The sequence below is a fragment of the Heptranchias perlo genome, chromosome 15, assembly GCF_035084215.1.
Source record: "Heptranchias perlo isolate sHepPer1 chromosome 15, sHepPer1.hap1, whole genome shotgun sequence".
Classification (NCBI taxonomy): Eukaryota; Metazoa; Chordata; class Chondrichthyes; order Hexanchiformes; family Hexanchidae; genus Heptranchias; species Heptranchias perlo.
Window position 1 is genome coordinate 34,875,336 of NC_090339.1, and position 25,213 is coordinate 34,900,548.

General features: G+C 43.1%; 1 protein-coding gene across 1 annotated transcript in view; it reads right to left on the reverse strand.

The window, feature by feature from the left end:
• Nucleotides 1-11,280, reverse strand: part of LOC137332993 (disks large homolog 3-like) — a 97,990-nt gene extending 86,710 nt beyond the window's left edge. The window contains exon 1 of the mRNA XM_067997056.1: nucleotides 11,133-11,280. Coding sequence (XP_067853157.1) covers nucleotides 11,133-11,233 — 101 coding nt within the window. The 5' untranslated portion in view covers nucleotides 11,234-11,280. The remainder of the gene's footprint in view (nucleotides 1-11,132) is intronic.
• Nucleotides 11,281-25,213: the final 13,933 nt, after the last annotated feature.

Sequence of the window (25,213 nt, forward strand, 5' to 3'; positions counted from 1 at the left end):
GGGGAGCGAATTCCATACACCCATCACCCTCTGGGTAAAAAAGTTTTTCCTCATGTCCCCTCTAATCTTTCCGCCAATCAGCTTAAATCTATGAGTAACATCCTGAGTAACATCTTGGAACAAAATTCATCAAGCCCTGTTTTGTTAGGAGGCAGGCAGTTCTGGCCGAAGGTAAAACTTTTTTTTTTTTAAAAAGCTTCTACTGTGCACTGTTGCCGCTCTCAATGACAATTGATTGCTCTGCGATCAGCTGCAATGGAGAAAAAGGCACTAGGTTCCCACCTCCACGTTGGTATAGTGAGTATACCTGCTTCATTCAGGTGTATTTTGAGTTGACCACAGTAAAGGTGGAACTGATGGGATTTCTGGCAGGGGACATCATGTCAACCAGTCCTGCCTCTTTCAATCTGGCCTCCCTTGAGATGTGATTGAATCAATGTTGATCAAGATTGAAGGCCCTGAATAAAGATGCTGGCCTCACTGTCACAAATAAGCAAAGACAAGATGACTTTGACTTTGAAGATTCAATCCAAACTGAGGAAGTGAAACACTAACCCACTTTATCAAAAAAATGAATCGCTTCTGACAGCACAGTCATGGGATGACAGCCAAGATACCTGACTGACATTCAAAACAACACTGCTCATATTGTTTCAGTGTGCTACATGAAGAAGGTTAGTCTCATCGCCTCACCTGATTATATTAATCTAGACTTGGTTTCACACTGCTGTAGTTGCTGTGTCATTCCCACTTTTCTCTGCAGCTGACAGATTAGCCTCATGGGAGGCACCCAATAAGTTAATTTTTCCTTTCTTCTTCCTCTGGCTGTTGTTTCAAAGAAACGCTGAGTGGCCAGGCCTCACTCCCTAAACCACCCACAAATCTTTAAAGGCCTCAGAGTTCACAGAAACTTTAAACAAAGGTCAAACAAATTCACTAACACATATTTTCATTGTTAAACCACCTTTCTCCAAAAAAGTCCTGACACTTTCCATACCTCAGCAGAAATCTGACTAACTTTTTCTGTAAAATCCATCATGTGCTGAGCAAATCTTCTGTTGAGGAGCTTCTCTAAACAGCCTCTAAACGCTATTTGTGTGGAGAACATGTCAAACTAGGTGAGCGTTAAATAAAAACAGAAAATGCTAGATTTGCTGATCGATGAAGATCTGAAAGAGGAAGACATGTTAATGCTGCAGTTAGGAGCATTCATCAGAATTCTGAGTGCTGATGATGACTCCTATATAAAACATTAACCTGACTGTTCACTTTACAGACGCTGACAGACTTGCTGTGTGATTTCAGCATTTCATTTTTTTTAAATTTCAGATTTCTAGCATAGGTTTTACATTTTCTGTTTACTGGATGAGTGTTCAGATATGACTACTGATGTGTTTGATTACAATAGAACAAATTCCTTCCTTTTGCACCGAAGCTCCTGTATGAGAGTGGCTTCCTGGCTGGTTACAATATTTTTACTAGATGGGATTCTTTATGCACTTATGCTCCTCTATCAGGATAGTGCCCTGACAGGTTCCAATCACTTCTATCAAATGGAATTCCAGCAACTTTTCTAGTTATACTTTACCATATTCAAAAAATGGCAGAAAAACCCATTTCTCTTCATAGTTTATGATCCACTAGCATAAGCAATTCCTGAGATTGCGATTTTGTTCGTGGTAATGCAAAAATATCAGCCAATCATGAAGCATCTGAAATACACTGCAGGAAAGTAAATAACGATGCTTAGGAAAAATCACAGGCTGAGGCTCTCATCACTGATGAGGAAGTAATGGTTGAAGAAAGGCCTTCTGGTACAGGGTGGAGATTTGCTTTCATGTTGAGGCTGGTTACAGCATATTGAGAAGTCACTTGCATACAACAGTGGAAGGCAGTCTGGATAGTTTGGAGGATTCCAGAGCCCAGATATGTACTGCTGTCTCCCACAAGAGAAATAATGGAGCAACAGTTGTCTGCAATCAGGGAAAAAAAACCCTCGGGCAGAATGTAAAATTCAAATTGATGTAATGTACCTGTAATGAATCTGTAATCAATAATCTGTATTGAGTGTAATTCAATGAGGCACCCTAGAGTGTCATGAACTGTAATTATGTACAATGTGTTCATTGAACTGTACTTGATGTAACCTACAAATTGTATAATCTGTATTTTGTATGTTTGGAATGTGATATGACAATTGCATGGTCTGTACTGCTGCAAATTTTATGAATAAAGTATATTTTTTGAAAAAAAAATGTTGTCTGTAGTATGATCTGAAATTAAATGCATGGTAACACCTGTAGCATTTACAGTAGTGACCTCAGTTACACAGGCCACAGACCCAGTCGAAGCATCACTTGGGACTGCTCCGAACACAGCTATCAAAATTTTAGCATTCAAGCTTCAAGATGCAGTCATGGTGGGGCTTCAACTCGCTTGGTCTTTGGTTATGACAACCATGAGGGAGAGGATCAAGACCTCATGGATACACACTGCTCAGATACATCTGTGGGCATGGTGAAGGAATGCCTTCCTGCAGTGGGATACATGGAGCAGCACTGGAGTAAGAAGTTCGGTGGCATTATATAACTCTGCACAAGTGACAGTAAGCGCTACCTCTAAAAGTAATGAGCTCACAATGACTCCAGCAAAGTAGACCTCTGGCACTGATACAGATCCATCAGGGTTAGCATGTTACATGCGCACCAATATGGAGAATTTCATAACACACAAGAGGCAAATGCAACAGCAAAATACATTGGCCAGGATTCTCCTGCCAGTAATGGTCATCTGGTCTGGTGGGACTTCCATTTGCCCCTGACGCCACTGGACTCCTGACTCAATTTCTTGGCTTGCAGTTCATCACCCATGCATGCCGAGTTCCTAGCAGGATTCTAGCCACCAAAAATGAGCTGCCACTGCCAAGCCGCGAAATCCTGGTGCTGCACCTGAAGAGGTGGACAGGCAATTAAAGCACCCCAAAGATCAACATCCTGGTAGGCCTCGATAAGAGGCCTACACAAGCAGGTAAGTTGAGGCTGGAATGGAGGGAGAGCAGACTGATAAAAGGCCCTCTACCTCCATTGGGGAAACCAAAAAGACCAATGGTGGTCCCGGTAGGGGTGGGGCAAAAGGAAAACCCAGTTGGGGCAGTGAATCTTTTTGGGCGGGGTCACGGAGGAAAATCCAGCCGGTGTATCTATGCAGTTTGCCAGTTGGCTATGTAGACAGCATGGTACATTTGCCCACTGAACCATCCATGGAACCTCCTGAGGTCTAATTGTCGTAGCAGAAAAAGTGATAAAGCTGTATGTGGACTTGGCTTCTGGATGTTGTTGAATAGTATGCTGTAATGTATACTCGACAAGGGTCATAAACATGCACTTCACATTTTCAAGCTGAAGGCAGTTATATGCACACTTAACCTTTGTTTAAACCAAATTGTTGATGGCTGCCCTGTACCTGCACTTCAGTACTCTACACATTCTTAAAGACTTGCAAAACTAGTATGGAGGGGAGATGGAGGCCATTGAAGTGGAAATTATAAGCATGTTCAAGGGACAATTTGATGCATTTCTGGAGATAGAAGGGTTGAGGGGTGAGAAGACAGGCTGATGGGATTAATTTTTTTTTTATAAAAGGTTCAGGTTTTCCTGTTCCTAAAGCTTCACATGTTCTAACTGCCAGTCACAGGTATAACACACTATTCTTGAAGTAAACTAAAAATAACTTTCACTTGTCACAAATTAAAAGGGAACAAATCCAAAATCTGGTAAAGTTGTTAAACTTGTTTTGGTTCTGAGTTACTACATGTGGGGTGTTCTCTTTGGCACTAACTATCCAATCCACCTCCTTCTACTGCTCCTGTGCTGCTCTCCTTGAGGCTTTTGTCATGCTCTCCCAAACAGTACCTCCCTACTATGCCCCATTTCTACAGCTTAGTCAGTGAATCTGGGGGCTCTCTGCCCTCCTGCAGACCTTGTGGGACAGGAAATCTTTCAGTTTTGCTGCAGGTTTAATATTACGTGTGCTATTCCCTTTAAGCCGATGCAAGCCTTTAAATTCTAGTGGCCTACTAGTCCCCGCTCCGAAATGGCAAGCTCCTAATCAGAGGCATTAGTAATGTTGGGAACTTATCATAAAATCAGGCTGACCCCAGAAACAGACAGGAAGAGCCATTTCCCGTTCGGTGGGTGCAAATCATACTCTGCCATACTTCCACTCAGAATTTCACCTGATCAGAATATCCAGGCCTGGATGTTTCAGCATAAGTACATACCCCATATTTGATTGATATTTTTCAGAGCTCTATAAACACTGAGTAGTACTTGAGGACTGAAAGAGCATAAAGATAAGTACAGATAAAGGAGGTTATTCAGACAATCTAGATCATCCTTCCATATAAACCTACAGTCCCCTCATCACAGCATCCAACTGTGCCCAGAGTTTACCACTACCCTACCCAGAGGACTTATCCAGTTATTAATCACCCTTTGCAGTTAGACATGCTTCCTTATATCAGTATGGAACTTGCCTTTTACCAATTTCCACCTGTGTCCCCGAGTCGTGCAGTTGTGGTTTAACTTGAAACAGTACTCCAAATTAACCTTATGGTATTACACTTAGTATCTCAAAAAGATCTATAAAGTCCCCTCTTATTAGCCTCATTTTAAGGCAGAGGGGTGAGTTTTTCTAACCTTTCCTCATAATTCATTCCTCTGACACTAAGCACCAGCCTTGTGCCCTTACTCTGCACTGCTTCCAGGGCATGGATCTGTAGTTTCCTAGGTTTATTTTGTTAACTATTTTTGAAAATAGAATAGCAAGCAGCAAGACATGAACCTGGTAAATGCATGCTGGTTAGCCTAACATCCATAGTGGGAAAATTTCATCAACAGATGATTGTTAGAGTGTGGAATGCTTTGCCAGAATGGTTGAGGCAGAGACTATTCCATTTCTTAAAAGGGAAAATTGGATAAATATTTAAATCAGAGGAAGCTACAGGGCTATGGGGAGACACTGGGGCAGTGGGATTAATTTTAGATTGTTCTAGCATAGAGCTGGCACAGACACGATGAGTGGAATAGCCCCCTTCTGTACTGTAAACATTTATGTTCTATTCCCAAAGGCATTCTATAGGATGTTACAAGTATGCATCCTGGATCTGTGACCATAACTTGAAAGGGCCCTATTTTGTGTTCCACTGGCAGTGGCTGAAAAGGAAAAGGATTTGTAATCATATCCTGAAAGCACCTGGTTAGTTCTCAATAAGGCAAATTGAATACTGGAATGCAAATGGATTACAAATAAGAACAGATTATACTGAGTAATGATAAGGCCAAGTGGCTTCAGAAAAGAGTGAGCAAGATGATTCCAAATTTTAGAGGACCAAGTTGTGAAGAAAGGCTCAAGTGGTTAAACTTATTTTCACTGGGGAAAAGATGGCGAGGAGACATGATGCAGCTCTTTGAAATAATGAAAAGGTATAAATGTGGTTGAAGTAAACAAGAAACTTGGACAATGAACACTAAATGCACACCATTTTGGCCGTAACCAAGGAAGTAAAGCACCCACAACAATCAAAAAACACTCGCACGTTCTACTTTCATCTTATCATTTTATCAAAAAACGCACAAAGTTGTTAAAGTACACGTAAATAGGTCATGAGAATGAGTATTTGCACGTTAAAACACTAAATAAATGCAAGTTGTTGGTGAATAGACTGGACAGATATCACTCAAGCAATCCATTTACTTCCAATAGCCAGAAGTAAATTCACCTGTGATCACCTTAAACTTCTCCTGCTTATAGCAACATTAAAGTTTAATTCCAGACTCACTGACAAACATGAAGCTCTTCCTTTCAAATCTCAGTTCTGACTGGATTTCTTGTTGACTGGGAGTTGCATGTTAGACACAATAGCTGTGTAAAGCCCTAGTATAGGCACTAGAGTGTGAAACATATGAACTCACCTATCTTATACGAGGAACATTCCACTTAGCAGTACTGCTTAGCACTGCCAAAATTCATCACTTCATTAGATGCGCAGTTTCTAGTTAGCTTGGGCTTCAATCCACTGTTCTGTAGTTGTAAAGCATTTTTATTCTTTGATCGGAGCGGTATTGAAAGATTTGTATCTGCTACTTTCTACAGGAGTTGTAGGAAAGATAACTTTCCACTAGCTAGCTAACCAAGCACAAACCCTGTCCTGTCCCCTCAAATCACCTCCAGAAGCCATGACTTAGGATGGTCAAGAGCTCTGGGAGGACACCTGCTCATCTTCCGTGTATGGTTCCTATCTCTCACTTCATAATTTGAGCTAAAGTAAGGATGGCGTTGCAAAACAAAACTACACAGGACTGCGGAAGACATAGCCCATGGGATGCAACATACTACCCAACATGCCTTTGTAAATAAGTGCACTAACAATTCTAGTAGTAGCATATCAGCATCTCACACATTTTACATTATTGAGAAAATGAGTCTAACAATGTTACAGGAAAAAAAGTGCTGAAATCTGCCAAATCTTCCCAGCATGTGTGTCTAACATAAGCAATGATTGTTTGGATAAGCAGCATAATGGAGAATTAGCAGAACTGTTTTACTGTACTTTATCACAGTACAGTATCATCCACTTACTTACATCATGCAATCCTACATGTTATAACACTCAAGCCCCTGGATGGATATATTTGTAATAATGAAGTCTGTTTGTGCAACATGGCTCCTGTAAGATATAACGGAGGCAGGAATGATTCCTACCCTTGCTATAGATGTGAGTCTTGACCACAGTGGTGATGTTCAGTTTCCTTTGTTTTGCTGTGGAACTGCATCAGATTAACCTTTGTGCTTCACTCAGAGAAAGAAATCCTATCATACCCAGCAGGAAAGCATCAGCAGATCCTCTGGTGAGCATTTTACACTGGTTTACGTAGATGAAAGATTTGCTTATCTGTATCCTACCGTGCTACAGCACACAGTGACACAATCTGTTCTCCCTCACACCTATGTCCACAGTTACAATGTTACTACATGAAAACATTTAAAACTACAATCCTGAAAAATGGAAAATTTTCCAACAGTCAACAATGGAGGGAGGTGGAATTCAAGTTTATGTAAGCAGAGCAGAGAAAGTGCAGATACACTTTCAAATAGATAAATAGGCAGTACTCAAAAATCTACTCCAGTAAGTGTTGAATAGATTTGGATATCATTCAAAAAGCACTCCAACTAAAAAAAAGCAACCACACTAATACCATTTGGGTGAGAGAGCTGTTTCATGGAGAATGTCATTAAAAGCAATTTTGAAAAGACTACGGTTAGTTGAAATGAATGTGTATAGTTCAGCGCCATGGATGGGTTCACCAAGGAGCAGCATGGAGATGAGGAAGAGGAAGCAGCCAAGGATAGCTCCTTGGGAGACTGGAGGTGATGGTGCAAGAGTGAGAAAACATGCCATTGTTACAGACAAGGAGTGCTAATGCACCATGGTCATGATCACAGAGAATGTCGTTTGTGAATTTGGATGGGGCACTTTCAGTGCCGTGGAAGGGGGTGGACATCTGATTGGAAGGAGTACAACATTGACTTGCGGGAGAGAATGGGCTAAACAATGGCAAATGGATTTCAATGTAGGTAAGTGTGAGGTTATCCACTTTGGACCTAAAAAGGATAGATCAGGGTACTTTCTAAATGGTGAAAAGCTCAAAAGAGCTTAGGGGGTCCACGTACATAGATCATTAAAACATCACGGACAGGTACAGAAAATAATCAAAAAGGCTAATGGAATGCTGGCCTTCATATCTAGAGGACTAGAACACAAGGGGGTAGAGGTTATGCTACACCTATACAAAGCCCTGGTTAGACCACACCTGGAGTACTGTGTTCAGTTCTGGGAACCACACCTTTGGAAGGATATACTGGCCTTGGAGAGTGCAGAGTAGATTTACTAGAATGATACCTGGACTCCAATGGTTAAATTACGAGGAGAGATTACACAAACTAGGGTTGTATTTCCTGGAATTTAGAAGATTAAGAGGGGATTTGATTCAAGTTTTCAAAATATTAAGGGGAACTGATAGGGTAGATAGAGAGAAACTATTTCCATTGGTTGGGGAATCTAGGACTGGGAAATAGCCTAAGAATTAGAGCCAGGACTTTCAGGAGTGAAGTTAGGAAACACTTCTACATGCAAAGGGTGGTAGAAGTTTGGAACTCTCTTCCACAAACGGCAGTTAATGCTAGCTCAATTGTTAATTTTAAATCTGAGATTGATGGATTTTTGTTAACCAAAGGTATTAAGGGATATGAGGCTTAGGTGGGTATATGGAGTTAGGTCACAGATCAGCCTAATAGAAATCTCACTGAATCCCATGAAAATGCTCATGGAAATCTCACTGAATGACAGAACAGGCTTGAAAGGCTAAATGGCCTACTCCTGATACTATGCTCCAATGAGGGAGCCAAGATGACGCTTGTGCTTGAGGATCAACAGGGATGGATGACAGTGACGGTTTTGCTGGGGATGAGGGCATCGAAGGTGAAAGATGGGACTGTGGCTGAGCAAATCAACAACTGCACAAGATTTGTGGCAAATGGAGGGCCTAACACTAGGCAGTTGGGAGTTTGAGAGTGCGGTTGTAAGTACCTGACCAGACTCTGCAATTCTTGATGAGTTCTACAAAGAACGTTGCTGTTATAAATAATATATGCAAAAAATATGTACTAATAGAAATATTAATAATGTTGCAAGGAATGAATTAGAAGTGAAAACTGAAGGATTAGGCAGATTGCTCTGTATTATATATTTTATTATGGGAAAATGAATGTACTGCAGGAAGGAATTTCCATAAGCCAAATTAGCCCGTCTCAAAGCTCACTGCTTTTACATCTTAAGAAAAACTAGCACATAGCTGGACACAGCATGGAACTAAACTGGTAGAGCATAGCAGGGCATGGCATGGAACAGGTGATGGACCCCCAGACCATTTACAACATATGAGCAATCTATTCTAGAGCTGTTTGAGTGAGAGAGCTTGGAAGGTGTGGGGTCTGTGGATATTGGAGGACAGAACTCATAATATATTGTAGTACAACTTGGATTACTTATTTTCCTTTAATCTAAATAATTGATTATGCATGAGCATTTTCATGTGAATCAGGATGGGTCAGGATCATATCTGGAGTCAGGAAAGCAGTAGAAGTTCAGTCCTACAGAACAGTGCAAGTCAGGGCCAGGTCAGGAGAGCAGCAAAGACTTGGACTAGAAAACAGTTACAGTGGGGGTCAGGGTAGAAGAGCAGAAGGATGCTGCCTACTACAAGTCATGCACCTCCTCGTTATGTGCATTCCGCACCATTCTCTCCTCCTGATCCACTACGATATATCAACCAATAGAAAGAAAAAGAAAGAGGTACATTTATATAGCGCCTTTCACAGCCTCAGGATGTGCCAAAGCGCTTTACAGACAATTAAGTAGTTTTGAAGTTTAGTCACTGTTGTAACGTAGGAAACGCAGCAGCCAAGTTGCGCACAGCAAGGTCCCACAAACAGCAATGTGATACTGACCAGATAATCTGTTTTAGTGATGTTGGTTGATGGATAATCATTGGCCAGAACACCGGGGAGAACTGCCATGTTCTTCTTTGAAATAGTGCCATGGGATCTTTTGCATCCACTTGAAAGGGCAGATGGGATCCGAAAGACGGTATCTCCGCCAGTGCAGCACTCCCTCAGTACTGCACTGGAGTGTTAGTGTAGATTTTCTGCTCTAGTTTCTGCAGTGGGACTTGAACCCACAATCTTGTGACTCAGGCAAGATTGCTACCACTAAGCTATGCTAACACTAAATGATAACCAATGGTCAAACAAATAAAACTCCCATGTACTATTCATTTTTTAACATTGCTATACTTACAATTCAAAATCATCTTCTTTGTTAAATTCATTAATGCCAAGTCTAACCTGGAGTAAAATACTTAGGTTTCAATTTGACTATGCAGCTGTGGAATACTGCACGAGTTCCTCATCAATTAAGACAACACGTCCTTAACATGTAAAAATCAACCTTTTCTCTTATTTTTCACTAATATGATAAGTCTATTAGTGCTTTCTATCAACATTATTCCACTTTTGATTCACGCCTACTTTTTCAATAAAATTACTGAGGTCAGGAACGTCAGACACTTAATTGACGTATGACAACAGGGTGTACTGGTCCCTTCCGCACTTTACCAGAGTTTCTGAAGATATCTCAACATTTTGTTAGCTTCATTTTAGTAGCTGTAACTGACACGATACGAATGGCGTTCAGTCAATCTCATCATCAGAACAATTTTTCCAGCACCAACAGACTGGGTTGATATCCAGCTTGAAAAGTGCGGGGCGGGAGAAACAAACCGAGTAGACGGTGCTTTATCTGGATCCCAAGCCTTTATAACAGCGTTCCACATTCTGGACCAAACGTGAAGTCCACTGAATGTAAACCAATGCTCTTGCAGAAGAACAGCTTCTCTTATCAAGAACAAGTATTGGATTTGCTTTTGACTCCGAGTCCGTTGTGCCTGGAGAGTCTCAAAACTGTACGGAATGGGCAGGTCGTCAGAAATGCAGCCATCGCCTTCAGCCCGGTTCCCTCCACCGCTGCTTTCCTCCATTCTGCCTCATGCAGTCATTTTCCCAGGTTTACTTTGGTCATTTAACGTCAAAAAAATTAAAAATCACTACTTATTCGCGAGCGTTCTTTTGCGTGTGGAGGTATCTTCGGCACTCATGCCTGAAGATAATTTAGTACTGAAAACATTTCCAAACTTAAGAGCTGCTACGGAACGAGACCAACCATTGTGATATTTTTTTGAAAAACTATTCAAATACGGCATGTCCATATCTCTCTGAAATCATGAGTTACGACCCCCCCCCCTATAATCACAACACTTTACACAGAATAGTGCACTTTGTAAGTGTACGCAAAATCTCGCAGTAAATCTGGTATAAAAATATCAATGCTTTTGGACATTACACACTCACACAGTATGTGCGTGTATTGTGTTTGAGGGGATAGTGATAGAGGAATCTCGACCAATTATTTCTTTGAATTAATAGCCACTTGAATGAAAAGGTTTCAATAATATTACCTTCCAGGATATACCTTTCTCTGCGCTTTCTGAGACCCTTGCCGTTTCACTGCTGGATTTCGTGGGATTATCATGGACGAAGAAACGTTGACGGTGAACATGGCTGTTCATTGAAACCCCTCTCTGGTGCTCTTGTTCTTTTCCTGCTTTCCTCTGCTGCATGTACGGTATGTTATGAATGTGTTACAGGCATAGCAGCCTTATCCCAGCTCATGTTTAGAAGAGTGTCATGACATTTAATTGCTCCATAATTCTGTTCATCTCCAACAGCCTCTCAAACCTGCCATCCGCCTGTGCTATAATAAACTCTGTTCTGCTTTGGGCGGCAGTACAAATGCATTTGTAATCACAAGTTCCAACAACTGGATTTGGTGTCAGGAATATGCATTTAAAAAAACCTTCCATCCAATATTTGACAATGTTGAGGGCAATTCAGTGGATTGGTGGGGTGCTCACATCATGATCAAGGTTATAGAACAAACGGTCTTAGCAAATTAGGGTTTGAGATTACTATCAGACACACAAAGAACAGGGGGTGAAAATTTCAACTCTTATGGTACACTTCTGCTGTAACTCCGGTGGGAGTGTGGTGTAAGGGCCAGAAATTTGCATTAGGAGCTGCAATGGGGTGGAGCCTCCATCCACCCCCTAGAAAGCCTGGGGCAAGGGACTTTCTACACCTTGGCCTAGGAGGAGGCTGGTATACTCAGTGGGAAGTGACTTTCCAGCCTCTTCCATGGCAGTTGTGGGGTCTAGGTGCAAGTCGTGGCCTGGATTCTCAAAGATTTATGGTAATGGAACCTGAAATTATTTTAAAAGACTAATGGAATGTTGGCCTTTATCTCAAGGGGGCTGGAATACAAAGGGGTGGAAATTATGTTACAGCTGTTAGACTCCAATTCGAGTACTGCGTTCAGTTCTGGGCACTGCGCCTCAGGAAGGATACATTGGCCTTGCAGATTCACCAGAATGATACCAGGGCTAAAAGAGTTAAATTATTGAGGCCAGGTTGCATAGACTAGGCTTGTATTCCCTTGAGTATAGAAAATTAAGGGGTGATCTAATTGAGGTGCTTAAAGTGATCAAAGGATTTGATAGGGTAGATAGAAACTATTTCCTCTGGTACGGGAGTCCAGAACAAGAAGGCATAACCTTAAAATTAGAGCTAGGCCATTCAGGGGTGATGTCAGGAAGCACATCTCCACACAAATGGTAGTGGAAATCCAGAACACTCTTTCCCAAAAAGCTGTTGAGGCTAGGTCAATTGAAAATTTCAAAACTGAGATTTGATAGATTTTTGTTAGGTAAGTGTATTAAGGGTTATGGAACCAAGGCAGGTAGATGGAGTTAAGATACAGATCAGCCATGATCTAATTGAATGGTGGGACAGGCTCAAGGGACTAAATGGCCTAATCCTGTTCCTATGTAATAGTTTGATGTGGCAGATCTATCAAGGGCAGGGGCAGGATTTGGGACTTACACCCCATTTAAGTCATGCCCCACTTAATTCTTCCGGAATTGAAAGAGGGTGTGAGATGTAACCACCTCTAGCAAGAGTGGAGCCATGCAAATGACTAGTTTAGGCCAGGATGATGTCATGTCCTAAATTCCATCATTTATGCTCTAAGAACCACTTGTCTGACAAGCCACTATAAAATAAAAGCAGAAACTTAGTACAACAGCTGAGGAAGGCTGATGTAATCTTAAAAGGTGATTTACTATGTTTCATTGTACTTTTATAGAGACTTAAAATTTTACTTTTGATTGGGCTTTTGTCAATTTTTTTTGTTTTTATTTTTGAGGCTCCTAAGTTCATTTGGGAGTCTCTATCTATATTTTATATTTGCAAAATATTCCTAAAATACACTGTATAGGCTTCCCAATGCGGACTGCCCTCTTTGTGATATGTACTTTGGAGGAGAAAGAAGAGGAACTGCAAAGAACCCAAGAGGCCAGCCTTATACAGCAGGAATTCCAAATCCTCTCTCAAATACTCCGCCACCTGGGTACATAGACTCACAAAATCTTATTTGATTATATCCCTGGAGATATACACAAGTGGTTTAGTGCAGAAGCCCTGAAACAACTTTGCTGCATCCTGCAGGTAGATCTGCAAACTTCATCGTGAACCAGGATTGCTTTTACATTGGATTAGAAAGTCACTACAGCACTTCATTTCCTGGCTAGTGGATTATTACAAGGGGCAACAGGTAAATTCTTCCATGTCAGACAGTTTGCTTTCCATTCTTGCATAAGGCAAGTTTGCCAGGGCAGCCAAGTTGACTACATATGATGCAGAAGCAAAACAAATGGTTGAGCAGGCCATTACTTTTTATCAGATCGCAGGATTTCTATGAGTGTTTGGAGCTATAGATTGCACTCAAGTGACCATATGAGCCCTGACCGTCAACCTGCACTATTACATCGAAAAAAAGGGATTTCACTCCCTCAATGACCAATTAATGCCCGACTACAGGCGCAGGTCTCTGCACATGAATGTCCAGTACACAGGGAGCTGACATGATCCTTCTATCCCATTGCACTCCAGTGTCCTTACAATCCTTCAAAATCAAGAGCATGACGCTGGCTGGCTTCTTCGAGACAAGAGGTATCCAATACTTTCATTGCTGCTAACACTATAGAGAAGGACCACCAGTGAAGCTGGGCTCACATCTGTTCTGGAATTAAGAACGAACAACTACGGCAACTTTCACAACCTCAGAATTCCCCAAAGCATGTGACAGCCAATTAATTACTTTTCAAAGGTAGCCATTGTTGTTATGTGGGCAAACGTGGAAGCCAATTTGCATACAGCAAGATCCCACAAAAAAGGAAATAAATAAATAAACAGATGATCTGGTTTATTGGTGTTGGCTGTGATATAAATGTTGCCCAGGACATTGGGAGAACTCCCCTGCTCTTTTTTGAATAGTACCATTGGATCTTTTACGTCCACTGGAGTAGGCTGATGGGGCCTCGATTTAATGTTTCATCTGAACGACAACACTTCTGGCAGCACAGCATTCACTTGGTACTCCACTAATATGTCAGCCTGGATAATGTGCTCAATCGTGGAATGAGGCTTGAACCCAGGACATTCTAACACAGAAGTGACGGTGTGACTGCTGAGAATTGAACAGACCGTTGGCATGCCTAGATAGGTCCCGGGGCTCCCTCCAGTATGCTCACAATGTTGCCTTGGGACTTGTGGCCCGTTGTGTCCTTCACAATTTTGGTCCTCAGGAAGGCCTGGAATTGAGATTCCTGAGGAGGGGACAGGATTAAAACCTGAACCCCCTGAGACAGAGGTACTTGGACACTGAGGAGGACACAGCAGTGTACAGACAGCTGTTCGGAACTAACTAACCAGAAAGACCTTCCGTAATGTCTGATCATATTATAGCTGTACAAGATTTGTAGGAACTAGAATGCTCCGCATAATTTAAATTCCTAACCTTCCATAACAATTTATTTATCATTAAAAGCAAAAGTCTGATGAGGGTCCAAAATTCACAAATACCCTTTCCCATTCCCGTGCAAACCAAATTACTCCTTGGTCTGTCGCCCTGCTCCTCTGGCACCTTCACCTCCTTTGAGCATCTCACCTTCTTCCACCCTTTTCACCTCTCCTTTAAAATCCTCGTTCTCTACCGCCCACCCAATTACCACGCCAAGTTTCTCACCAAGATATCTTCACTGCTTTCCTCCCTCAGCCTCCGCAACGAGCGACTTCTCATCTTCAGTGATTTCAATCTCCATCTCAACTCATTGTACCTTTCTCCTCTGAGTTCACTGCCCTACTATCCTCCCGTAATCTCTCCCTCCATATAAACTCCCCTACCCATATTCACGGCCAACCCCTCGACCTTGCCATTTCACATGGTCTCTCTACTCCCATCGTCAATCCCAGTGTCAATCATGGATAAGGTCATCTCTGATCACTTCCTTTTATCCCTCTCCACCCACATTCCCCTTCAAACCCCTCTTCCTTCCCCCTGGATAAAACTCTCCCCTAAGTCACTTACAATGGCACTTTCAAATTCCTAACTATCTCGCCTTTGGCCCTCCATTCACTATGACATTTCTGCAGCTACCAATCTGCTTAATCATACCCTCACCTCCACCTTTGATGCCCTTGTCCCCTTTAAAACCATTACTCTCTCTCACCCTGATGGTACGGCCATCATCTCCACTCCCTTAAGTCCAAGAGATGCAGACGTGAATGTTTATGGAATTCAACTGGATAGCCCATTCACTGCCAGATTTGACTGGACCACATAGAGCACTATCGGGTCCTGCTCTCCTCTGCCAAAACTGCTCACTATTCCAGGATCATCCTGGAATGCAAAGATAATCCCCGACTTCCCTTCTCCACTACAAACCATCTTCTTAAACCCCTCACCCCTGCCTCCTCCACCCTCACCTCCAACAAGTTCGAGGAGCTCATGGACTACTTTGTCACTAAGATTGAGACCATCCATTCAGCTGCCTCTGCCTACCAAGCCAAACATCCCCTATGGTTCCCGCCTGCCCCAGCCCTGAACTTGCATCATTCTCTAGTTTCTCTCCTACCTCCCCACATGCCCTCTCCGAGCTCATCTTGACCATGAGACCCACCCCATGCTCCCTCGACCGTATTCCCACCAAACTGCTGACCACCCAACTTCCCTTCCTGGCTGATGTTAGGTGATATTGTTAACAGTTCCCTCTCCTCAGGTACTGACCCCCTCCCCTTCAAATCTGCTCTCATCACCCCCCCCGCCTTAAAAAGCTCACCCTTAACCCGTCTGTTTTTGCAAACTACCGCCCCATCACCAACCTCCCATTCCAAAGTCCTTGAACATGTTGTCACCTCCCAAATCCAAGCCAATCTTTCCCACAACGCCATGTCTGAATCCCTCCAATCAGGTTTCTGCCCTTGCCACAGTACTGAAACAGCCCTTATCAAAGTCATAAACAACATCCTATGTGACTGTGACCATGGTAAACTATCCCTCCTCATCCTTCTCCCCCTGTCTGCAGCCTTTGACATGGTTGACCACACCATCCTCCAACGCATCTCCTCCGTCGTCCAGCCGGGTGGGACTGAGCTAGCCTGCTTCTATTCTTATCTATCCAGTCGTAGCCAGAGAATCACCTGCAATGGCTTTTATTCCTGCTCCTGCACCATTATCTCTGGAGTCCCCCAAGGATCTATCCTCGGCCCCCTCCTATTTCTCATCTACATCGACAACATCATCCGAAAACACGTCAGGTTCCATATGTACGCTGATGACAACCAGCTCCCCCTCACCACCACCTCCCTCTACCCCTCCACTGTCTCTGATTCGTCACACTGCTTGTTTGACATCTAGTACTGGATGAGCAAAAATTTCCTCCAACTAAATATTGGGAAGACCGAAGCCATTGTCTTTGATCCCCGCCACAAACTGCGTTCCCTAACCACCGACTCCATCCCTTTCCCTGGTCACTGTCTGAGGCTGAACCAGACCGCTCGCAACCTTGGCATCCTATCTGACCCTGAGATGAGTTTCCGACCACATATCCGCTCCATCATCAAGATCGCCTACTTCCAATTCCGTAACATCGCATCTCCATCCCTGCCTCAGCTCATCTGCTCTTGAAACCCTCATCCATGTCTTTGTTACCTCTAGACTTGACTATTCCAATCCTCTCCTGGCTGGCCTCCCATCTTCCACCCTCCATAAACTTGAGCTCATCCAAAACTCTGCTGCCCATATCCTAACGCGCACCAAGTCCCGTTCACCCATCACCCCTGTGCTAGCTGACGTGCATTGGTCCTCGGTCCAGGAATGCCTCCATTTTAAAATTCTCATCCTGGTTTTCAAATCCGTCCATAGCCTCGCCCCTTCCTATCTCTGTAACCTCCTCCAGCCCTACAACCCTCAGAGATCTCTGCGCTCCTCCAATTCTTGCCTCTTGTACATCCCCGATTTTAATTGCTTCACCATTGGTGGCCATGCCTTCAGCTGCCTAGGCCCTAAGCTCTGGAATTCTCTCCTTAAATCTCTTCCTCTCTCTCCTCCTTTAAGACGCTCCTTAAAACCTACCTCTTTGACCAAGCTTTTGGTCACCTGTCCTAATATCTCCTTACGTGGCTCAGTGTCAAATTTTGTTTGAAAATCACTCCTGTGAAGTGCCTTGGGACGTTTTACTGTGTTACAGGCACTATATAAATGCAAGTTGTTGTTGTTTCCAACAAAACAAGCATAAACAATCATGAATGTTCACGCACCATTGTTGTGATTTATCTGAAAAAGTCAAGTGTTACAGTCGTGAAATTCAGATAGAATATTGGGATTCATCTCGGCTGTAAACCATCCAAAATACAAATAGCCTGAACCAAATCATTAGTGTGATGCAGTTGTGAAGCATCTCCACTACTGCTTCAAGGAACCAACAACACATCCAAGATCACTGCCACGTAGACAGAGCCATATCCATACTCATGCCCAGGGAATTGGAACCACACATGCCCTCACTGCCAATGAACTGGAACCCTCCTGAGAGTCTCAGTGTGAATAATTTGGATTGTAAGTGAGAAATGTTTGGATGGAATTTTGTTTGTTGCTTGCCTGTCACTGTTTCAAAGTCAATATCTTTCCTATGATTAGGTAATTAGACTACATACAGTATTCCAAATGAGTCTGCCAACACCTTATGTGGCAACAGAAGTCGTGGTCCATTTTGGAACCAATGACATAGGTAGGAGAAGGGTTCATGTCCTACAGGCAGAGTTTCAGGAGCTAGGAAAATAATTAAAGAACAGGACCTCAAAAGGTGGTAATCTCTGGATTACTCTCAGTGCCACATGCTAGTGAGTACAGAAGCAGAAAGATGCTGCAGGTGAATGCGTGGCTGGAGAAGTGGTGCAGGAGGGAGGGCTTCAGATTTCTGTGGCCTTGGGACCAGTTCTGGGGCAGGAGGGACCTGTACAAGCCACACGGGTTGCACCTGATCAGGGCTGGAACCAATGTCCTCGTGGGGAGGTTAACTAGTGCTGTGGGGGAGAGTTTGAACTGATTTGGCAGGGGAGGGGAGCCAGGACATAGCAGCAGAGAGGATAGACAAGGTGCATAGAAAACTAGGAGGGACAAACAGCAACAGAATAAAGAGTGTAGAAAAAGCAGGAATTGGAGGAAAAAAGCAAAGCAGACTAGCACGGTGTTGGAATGCACGTGTGTTAATGCGAGTGTTACAAATAAGATTGATGATCTGCTGGCACAAGTTGCCACAGGGGGTTATGATATAGTAGCTATTTTGTAGACCTGGTTTAAACATGGGCAGGAATGGGAACTAAACATTCTTGGCTACAATGTTTTTTTTTATTCGTTCATGGGGATGTGGGCATCGCTGGCAAGGCCAGCATTTATTGCCCATCCCTAATTGCCCTTAAGAAGGTGGTGGCGAGCCGCCTTCTTGAACCGCTGCAGTCCGTGTGGTGAAGTTCTCCCACAGTGCTGTTAGGAAGGGAGTTCCAGGATTTTGACCCAGCGACGATGAAGGAACGGTGATATATTTCCAAGTCGGGGTGGTGTGGAGGGGACCGTGCAGGTGGTGTTGTTCCCAAGTGCCTCCTGCCCTTGTCCTCCTAGGTTGTAGAGGACGTGGGTTTGGGAGGTGCTGTCAAAGAAGCCTTGGCACGTTGCTGCAGTGCATCCTGTGGATGGTACACGCTGCAGCCACGGTGCGCCGGTGGTGAAGGGAGTGAATGTTTAGGGTGGTGGATGGGGTGCCAATCAAGCGGGCTGTTTTGTCTTGGATGGTGTCAAGCTTCTTGAGTGTTGTTGGCGCTGCACTCATCCTGGCAAGTGGAGAGTATTCCATCACACTCCTGACTTGTGCCTTGTAGATGGTGGAAAGGCTTTGGGGAGTCAGGAGGTGAGTCACTCGCTGCAGAATACCCAGCCTCTGACCTGCTCTTGTAGCCACAGTATTTATGTGGCTGGTCCAGTTAAGTTCCTGGTCAATGGTGACCCCCAGGATGTTGATGGTGGGGGATTCGGGGATGGCAATGCCGTTGAATGTCAAGGGGAGGTGGTTAGATTCTCTCTTGTTGGAGAAGGTCATTGCCTGGCACTTGTGTAGCGCAAATGTTACTTGCCACTTATCAGCCCAAGCCTGGATATTGTCCAGGTCTTGCTGCATGCGGGCTCGGACTGCTTCATTATCTGAGGGGGTTGCGAATGGAACTGAACACTGTGTAATCGGCAGTGAACATCCCCATTTCTGACCTGATGGAGCAGCTGAAGATGGTTGGGCCTAGGACACTGCCCTGAGGAACTCCTGCAGCAATGTCCTGGGGCCGAGATGATTGGCCTCCAACAACCACTACCATCTTCCTTTGTGCTAGGTATGACTCCAGCCACTGGAGAGTTTTCCCCCTGATTCCCATTGACTTCAATTTTACTAGGGCTCCTTGGTGCCACACTCGGTCAAATGCTGTCTTGATGTCAAGGGCAGTCACTCTCATCTCACCTCTGGAATTCAGCTCTTTTGTCCATGTTTGGACCAAAGCTGTAATGAGGTCAGGAGCCGAGTGGTCCTGGCGGAACCCAAACTGAGCATCGGTGAGCAGGTTATTGGTGAGTAAATGCTGCTTGATAGCACTATCGACGACACCTTCCATCATTTTGCTGATGATTGAGAGTAGACTGATGGGGCGGTAATTGGCTGGATTGGATTTGTCCTGCTTTTTGTGGACAGGACATACCTGGGCAATTTTCCACATTGTCGGGTGGATGCCAGTGTTGTAGCTGTACTGGGACAGTTTGGCTAGAGGTGCTCCAGAACTAGCCGCACAAGTCTTCAGCACTACAGCTGGGATGTTGTCGGGGCCCATAGCCTTTGCTGTATCCAGTGCACTCAGCTGTTTCTTAATATCACGTGGAGTGAATCGAATTGGCTGAAGACTGGCTTCTGTGATGAAGGGGATATCGGGAGGAGGCCGAGATGGATCATCTAATCTGGAGGGATAGGGAAGTAAAAAAGAAAGGAGGGGGAGTGGCAGTATTGATTAAGGATAATATTGCAGTTCTACAGAGGGACGATATACTAGAGCGTTCAAAGGCTGGATCTATTTGGTTCGAGTTAAGGAACAGGAAAGGATCGGTTACATTGCTGAGTGTTTACTATAGACCCCAAATAGTGAGAAGGAGATAGAGGAGCAAGTCTGTAGGCAAATTTCAGAGAAATGTAAAAACAATAGAGCAGTAATAGTAGGGGACTTCAATTACCCCATATAGACAGGGGAAAAAAAAATGTAAAGGGCAAGGGGGGTGAAGAATTCGTATAATGCGTACAGGAGAAACAGTATGTTTCTAGCCCAACGAGGAAGGAGGCAGTGCTGGATCTAATTCTAGGGAATGAAGCAGGGCAAGTGGAGTGTGATTCAGTAGAAGAACATCTGCGTAATAGCGATCATGATATAATTAGGTTTAAAGTAGTTATGGAAAGGGGCAAAGAAAAAGCAACGGTGAAAATACCCAACTGGAAGAGAGCCAATTTCAGTGATTTGAGAAGGGATCTAGCACAGGTGGACTGGAAACAAAGATTGGCCAAGAAAACAGTAAATGAGTAATGGCAGGCCTTCAAGGTGGAGATAGTTTGGGTACAAACCAAGCATATTCCCATAAGGAGAAATGATAGGGCATCCAAAGCTGGAGCTCCCTGGATGACAAAGGAAATAGAGGTTAAAATAAAACAGAAAAGGTTTATGACAAATGTCAGATACAGATTACAGTAGAAAACCAGGCAGAATACAGTGTGCAGGGGGAAATTGAAAAAAGGGCAAAGAGAGAATGTGAGAAAAGATTAGCGGGTAACGTAAAAGGGAACCCAAAAATCTTTTATAAACATATAAAAAGTAAAAGGATAGTTAAAGGAATGGTGGGGCCAATTAGGGACAAAAAAGGAAATCTTGTGAAGGCAGAAGGCATGGCTGAGGAACTGAATGAATATTTTGCATCTTTTACAAAAGAAGAGGATAAAGTTAATGTTACAGTAGAGGAGGAGGGAGTAGAGATAGCGGATAGGATAAAAATAGATAGAAAAGAGGTGCAAAATAGGCTGGCATCACTCAAAGTTAACGAGTCACCCGGTCCAGATGGGATGCATCTTAGGTTGCTCCGACCATAATCTTTCAACAATCCTTGGATATGGGAGTGGTGCCAGAGGACTGGAGGATTTCAAAACAGGGGAGAGGGATAAATCTGGTAACTATAGGCCAGTCAGTCTCAGGTCAGTGATGGGAAAACTACTAGAGGCCATTGTCAAGGACAAAATTAATTCTCACTTGGAGAAGCATGGGTTAATAAGTGACAGCCAGCACGGATTTAAGGCCAATTGTGTCTGACTAATCTGATTGAGCTCTTTGATGAAGTCTCACAGAGGGTTGATGAAGGTAGTGCAGTAGATGTTGTATATATGGACTTTCAAAAGGCATTTGATAAAGTACCACATAATAGACTTATTCGGAAAATAGAAGCACATGGGATTAAAAGGACGGTGATAACTCGGGTACGTAATTGGCTAAGGGATAGGAGGCAGACAGTAGTGGTGAATGGATGTTTTTCTGACTGGAGAGAAGTATGCAGTGGGGTCCCCAAGGTATCGATATTAGGACCATTGCTTTTCATGTTATATATAAATGAGCTGGACTTTGGTATAGGAAGTACAATTTTGCAGATAATCTAAAACTTGGCAATGGAGTAAATAGTGAGGACGATAGTAGCAGACACCAGGAGGACACAGTGAGATTGGTGATATGGGCTGACACATGGCAGATGCAATTTAATGCAGATAAGTGTGAAGTAATGCACTTTGGAGGAACAACACAGAGAGGCTGTATAATCTAAATAGTGCTATTTTGAAGCGGGTGCAACAGCAGAGGGACCTGGGGTGCATATTCACAAATCTTTGAAGGTGGTAGGGCAAGTTGATAAGGTGGTTAAGAAAGCGTATGGGATATTTGGCTTTGTAAATGGGGCATTGAATACAAAAACATTTACAAAAAACTGGTTGGCCCTCAGCTGGAGTATTGGGTACAATTCTGGGTACCATATTTTAGGAAGGATGCCAAGGCCTTGGAGAGGGTACAAAGGAGGTTTACCAGGATGATACCAGGGATGAGGGACTTCAGTTATGTGGAGAGATTGGAGAGAAGACTAAGGAGAGACCTACAAGAGGTATTCAAAATTATGGGGAGTTTTGACAGAGAAAGCAGGGAGAAACTGTTTCCTCTTTCAAGTGGGGCAGTAACCAGAGGTTATAGATTTAAAATAATTGGCAAAAGAACTAGAGGGGAAATGAGGAGAAATTTTTTCACACTAAGGGCTGTTAAGATCTAGAACACACTACGGAAAAGGGGTGGTGGGAGTAGATTCCATTGGAACATTCAAAAGGCAATTGGACATGTAGTTGAAGTGGACTAATTTGCAGGGTTATGGGACTAAATTGGACAGCTCTTTCAAAGAGCCAACAAATGCATGATGGACTGAATGGCCTCTTTCTGTGCTGTAAGATTCTATGATTCTATAACAATACAACCTCTTCTGATCTGAATTTTAATCCAATAGCTTATTTGCTTATAGCTTAACGCCATTTTCATTATTGACAGAAGACACTTTAACATTAGAGGAGATGGTCACACTGACTGAAGATTCCTCGTTGAGTAGTTTGCACTGATTACTAGCAGCTGTTCAAAAAAATACTATTCTGCTCAATTTGCATGAGGAAGACTCACACTAGAAAGTGCTTTTTTGGGACAGCATATATGTAAGCTGGAGATTTTGCCACGATTCTTATAGCAATGCTGCTCTGTGCTTAATTGATAGTAGACGCTTTCATTGTGAGGTCATACAGCTTCCCTCCAACACTGGGTTGTAGTCCTGCTCCCCCCAGGTGACAAAATTCATCACATGCATGGTCAATGGAATCCAGTACAAATTGCTTGGAACCAAATCACAGGCATTTTAAGTGTTCCAAGCCTGAATATTTAACAAAATGGGTGAAGTGGTGCATTCCTTGTGGATCAAACAGTTCTACACATGCAATACTGGTATCATTCCAAATGCAGCATCATTGAGTCTGTTCATTCAGCCCCAACTTCCAGTCACCTGTTTTCACTGCCATCTTATCACAGGTATGCAGGCACTGGCTCCTAGATTAGTCTCAAAATAATTTGTCAGTCAGAAGGAATTTTGAAGTAGTCTTAACTCATGCTGCACTGTTAATAGTTCTCCTGGTTTTCTGACCAACATTCCTACCTTAATCAATACCACCAAAAATAGATTAACTAATCATTTATTTCATTTGCTGTCTGTGAGATCTTTTTGTGTGTGAGTTGGCTGCAATATTTGCATACATAACAAAATTGACTACACTTCAAAAGTATTTCATTGCATATGTCTTGAGGAAATGATAACCTGACATATAAATGCAAGTTATTTTTTTTACTGGGAGCAGAATGTAACAAGATGTGTAGATCTTGAAACTGGATGCCTTCATCGACCAGCATGGGGAGTGCTCAAAGCAACACAGCTCTTGACCATCCTCATAATGTGAAAAGAAGAAAAGCTATTTTGAGACCAGGAGTTAACATCTGGGATTTGGTAAAATATAAAAAACTGTTTGAAAACTTGCATTAAAAGATACAATTCAGATTTGAAAGGGAACATGTTATACTGTGATTATAAGCTTTTCCTGGTATGCCAGTAACAGAGTGAATTGCTACTAATAAGAAAGAAAGAAATAATTTGCATTTATATAGTGCCTTTCATGACCTCAGGACATCCCAAAATGCTTTACAGCCAATGAAGTACTTTTGAAGTGGAGTCACTGTTGTAATGTAGGAAACACAGCAGCCAATTTACACACAGCAAGGTCCCACAAACAGCAAACTGAGGTATGCTTCCAGAAGGAGGATATAGTGGTCAGGAGGAAGCCCAAATGGCTAATGTAACTCTCATCTGATGCTAAGTTCTTAAAGGGTTCCTATGGTTTTTCCTATTTTAATGGAGTTCTTTAAGGTTGTACGTTAAGGTTCATTGAAAAAAGATTACAAATGCAATTTCTATATCAATGCAAATCCTTTATTATTTCTTTCAGAAGCTTGCCTTGGGGTTTAACAGGAGCTGAGGTTGCAAACTCTCTGGTTTAGCCTGGGGCATGGAGTCAGTTTCAAGGGTATGGAGTTTGTGGTGATGGCTAAAAACTATGGCTTTGGTCATCTCGATATTTAGCTGGAGAAAACTGAACCTCACCCAAGATGGAAATAGTCTGACAGCACAGACGCAATAGAAGGACAGAACTGGCCAGTTCTGACGAAAGGTCTTCGACCTGAATGTTAACTCTGTTTCATTCCCCACAGATGCTGCCTGATTTGCTGAGAATTTCCAGCATTTTCAGTTTTTATTTCAGATTTCCAGCATCCGCAGTATTTTGCTTCTGAAGTCCTAGTGAGCTGAACAACAGAGAAAGGGTGTTGGAGGAGAATGCCGCGATTGACTGTCATGGAGGACAAGGAAAGAAAGTGCTTCACAGTCAAAGTCACAAATAATGTCATTTGTCACTTTGGTAAGGGCCATTTAAGTGCTGTTGGAAGGGCAGAAACCTGATTGGAAGGATTCAAACAGGGAGTTGCAGAAGAGATGGGCACAGATGTAGGAGGCAAGAACAAGTTCAATGACCTTGGAGAGGAAAGTTGGAGGTAGGGCAATAATTAGCAGACAGAGAAGTCTAGGGTAGGTTTCATATAGGATGATGAGGCTAGTTTTGAAAGGGAGGAGGACAGTACCTCAGGAGAAGGAACCATTAACAATAGCAGCTAGCAAGATAGCAGGGGAGCCAGTTAGAGAAGTTGGGTGGTCAGGAGTTTAGTGGTAATGGCGTATAGGTAACAGGAGGTCAGACTCATGATAAGGTGAGCTTGGAGAGGACATAAGGGAAGATGGGAAAGAAACTAGAGAAGGAGGGAGTTCAGTGCCAGAGTAGATGAGGGACTGGGGAGAGATTTGGCCTATTAGGTAAGGGGTAGGGGGAAGCATCAGAGGCAGCTGAAG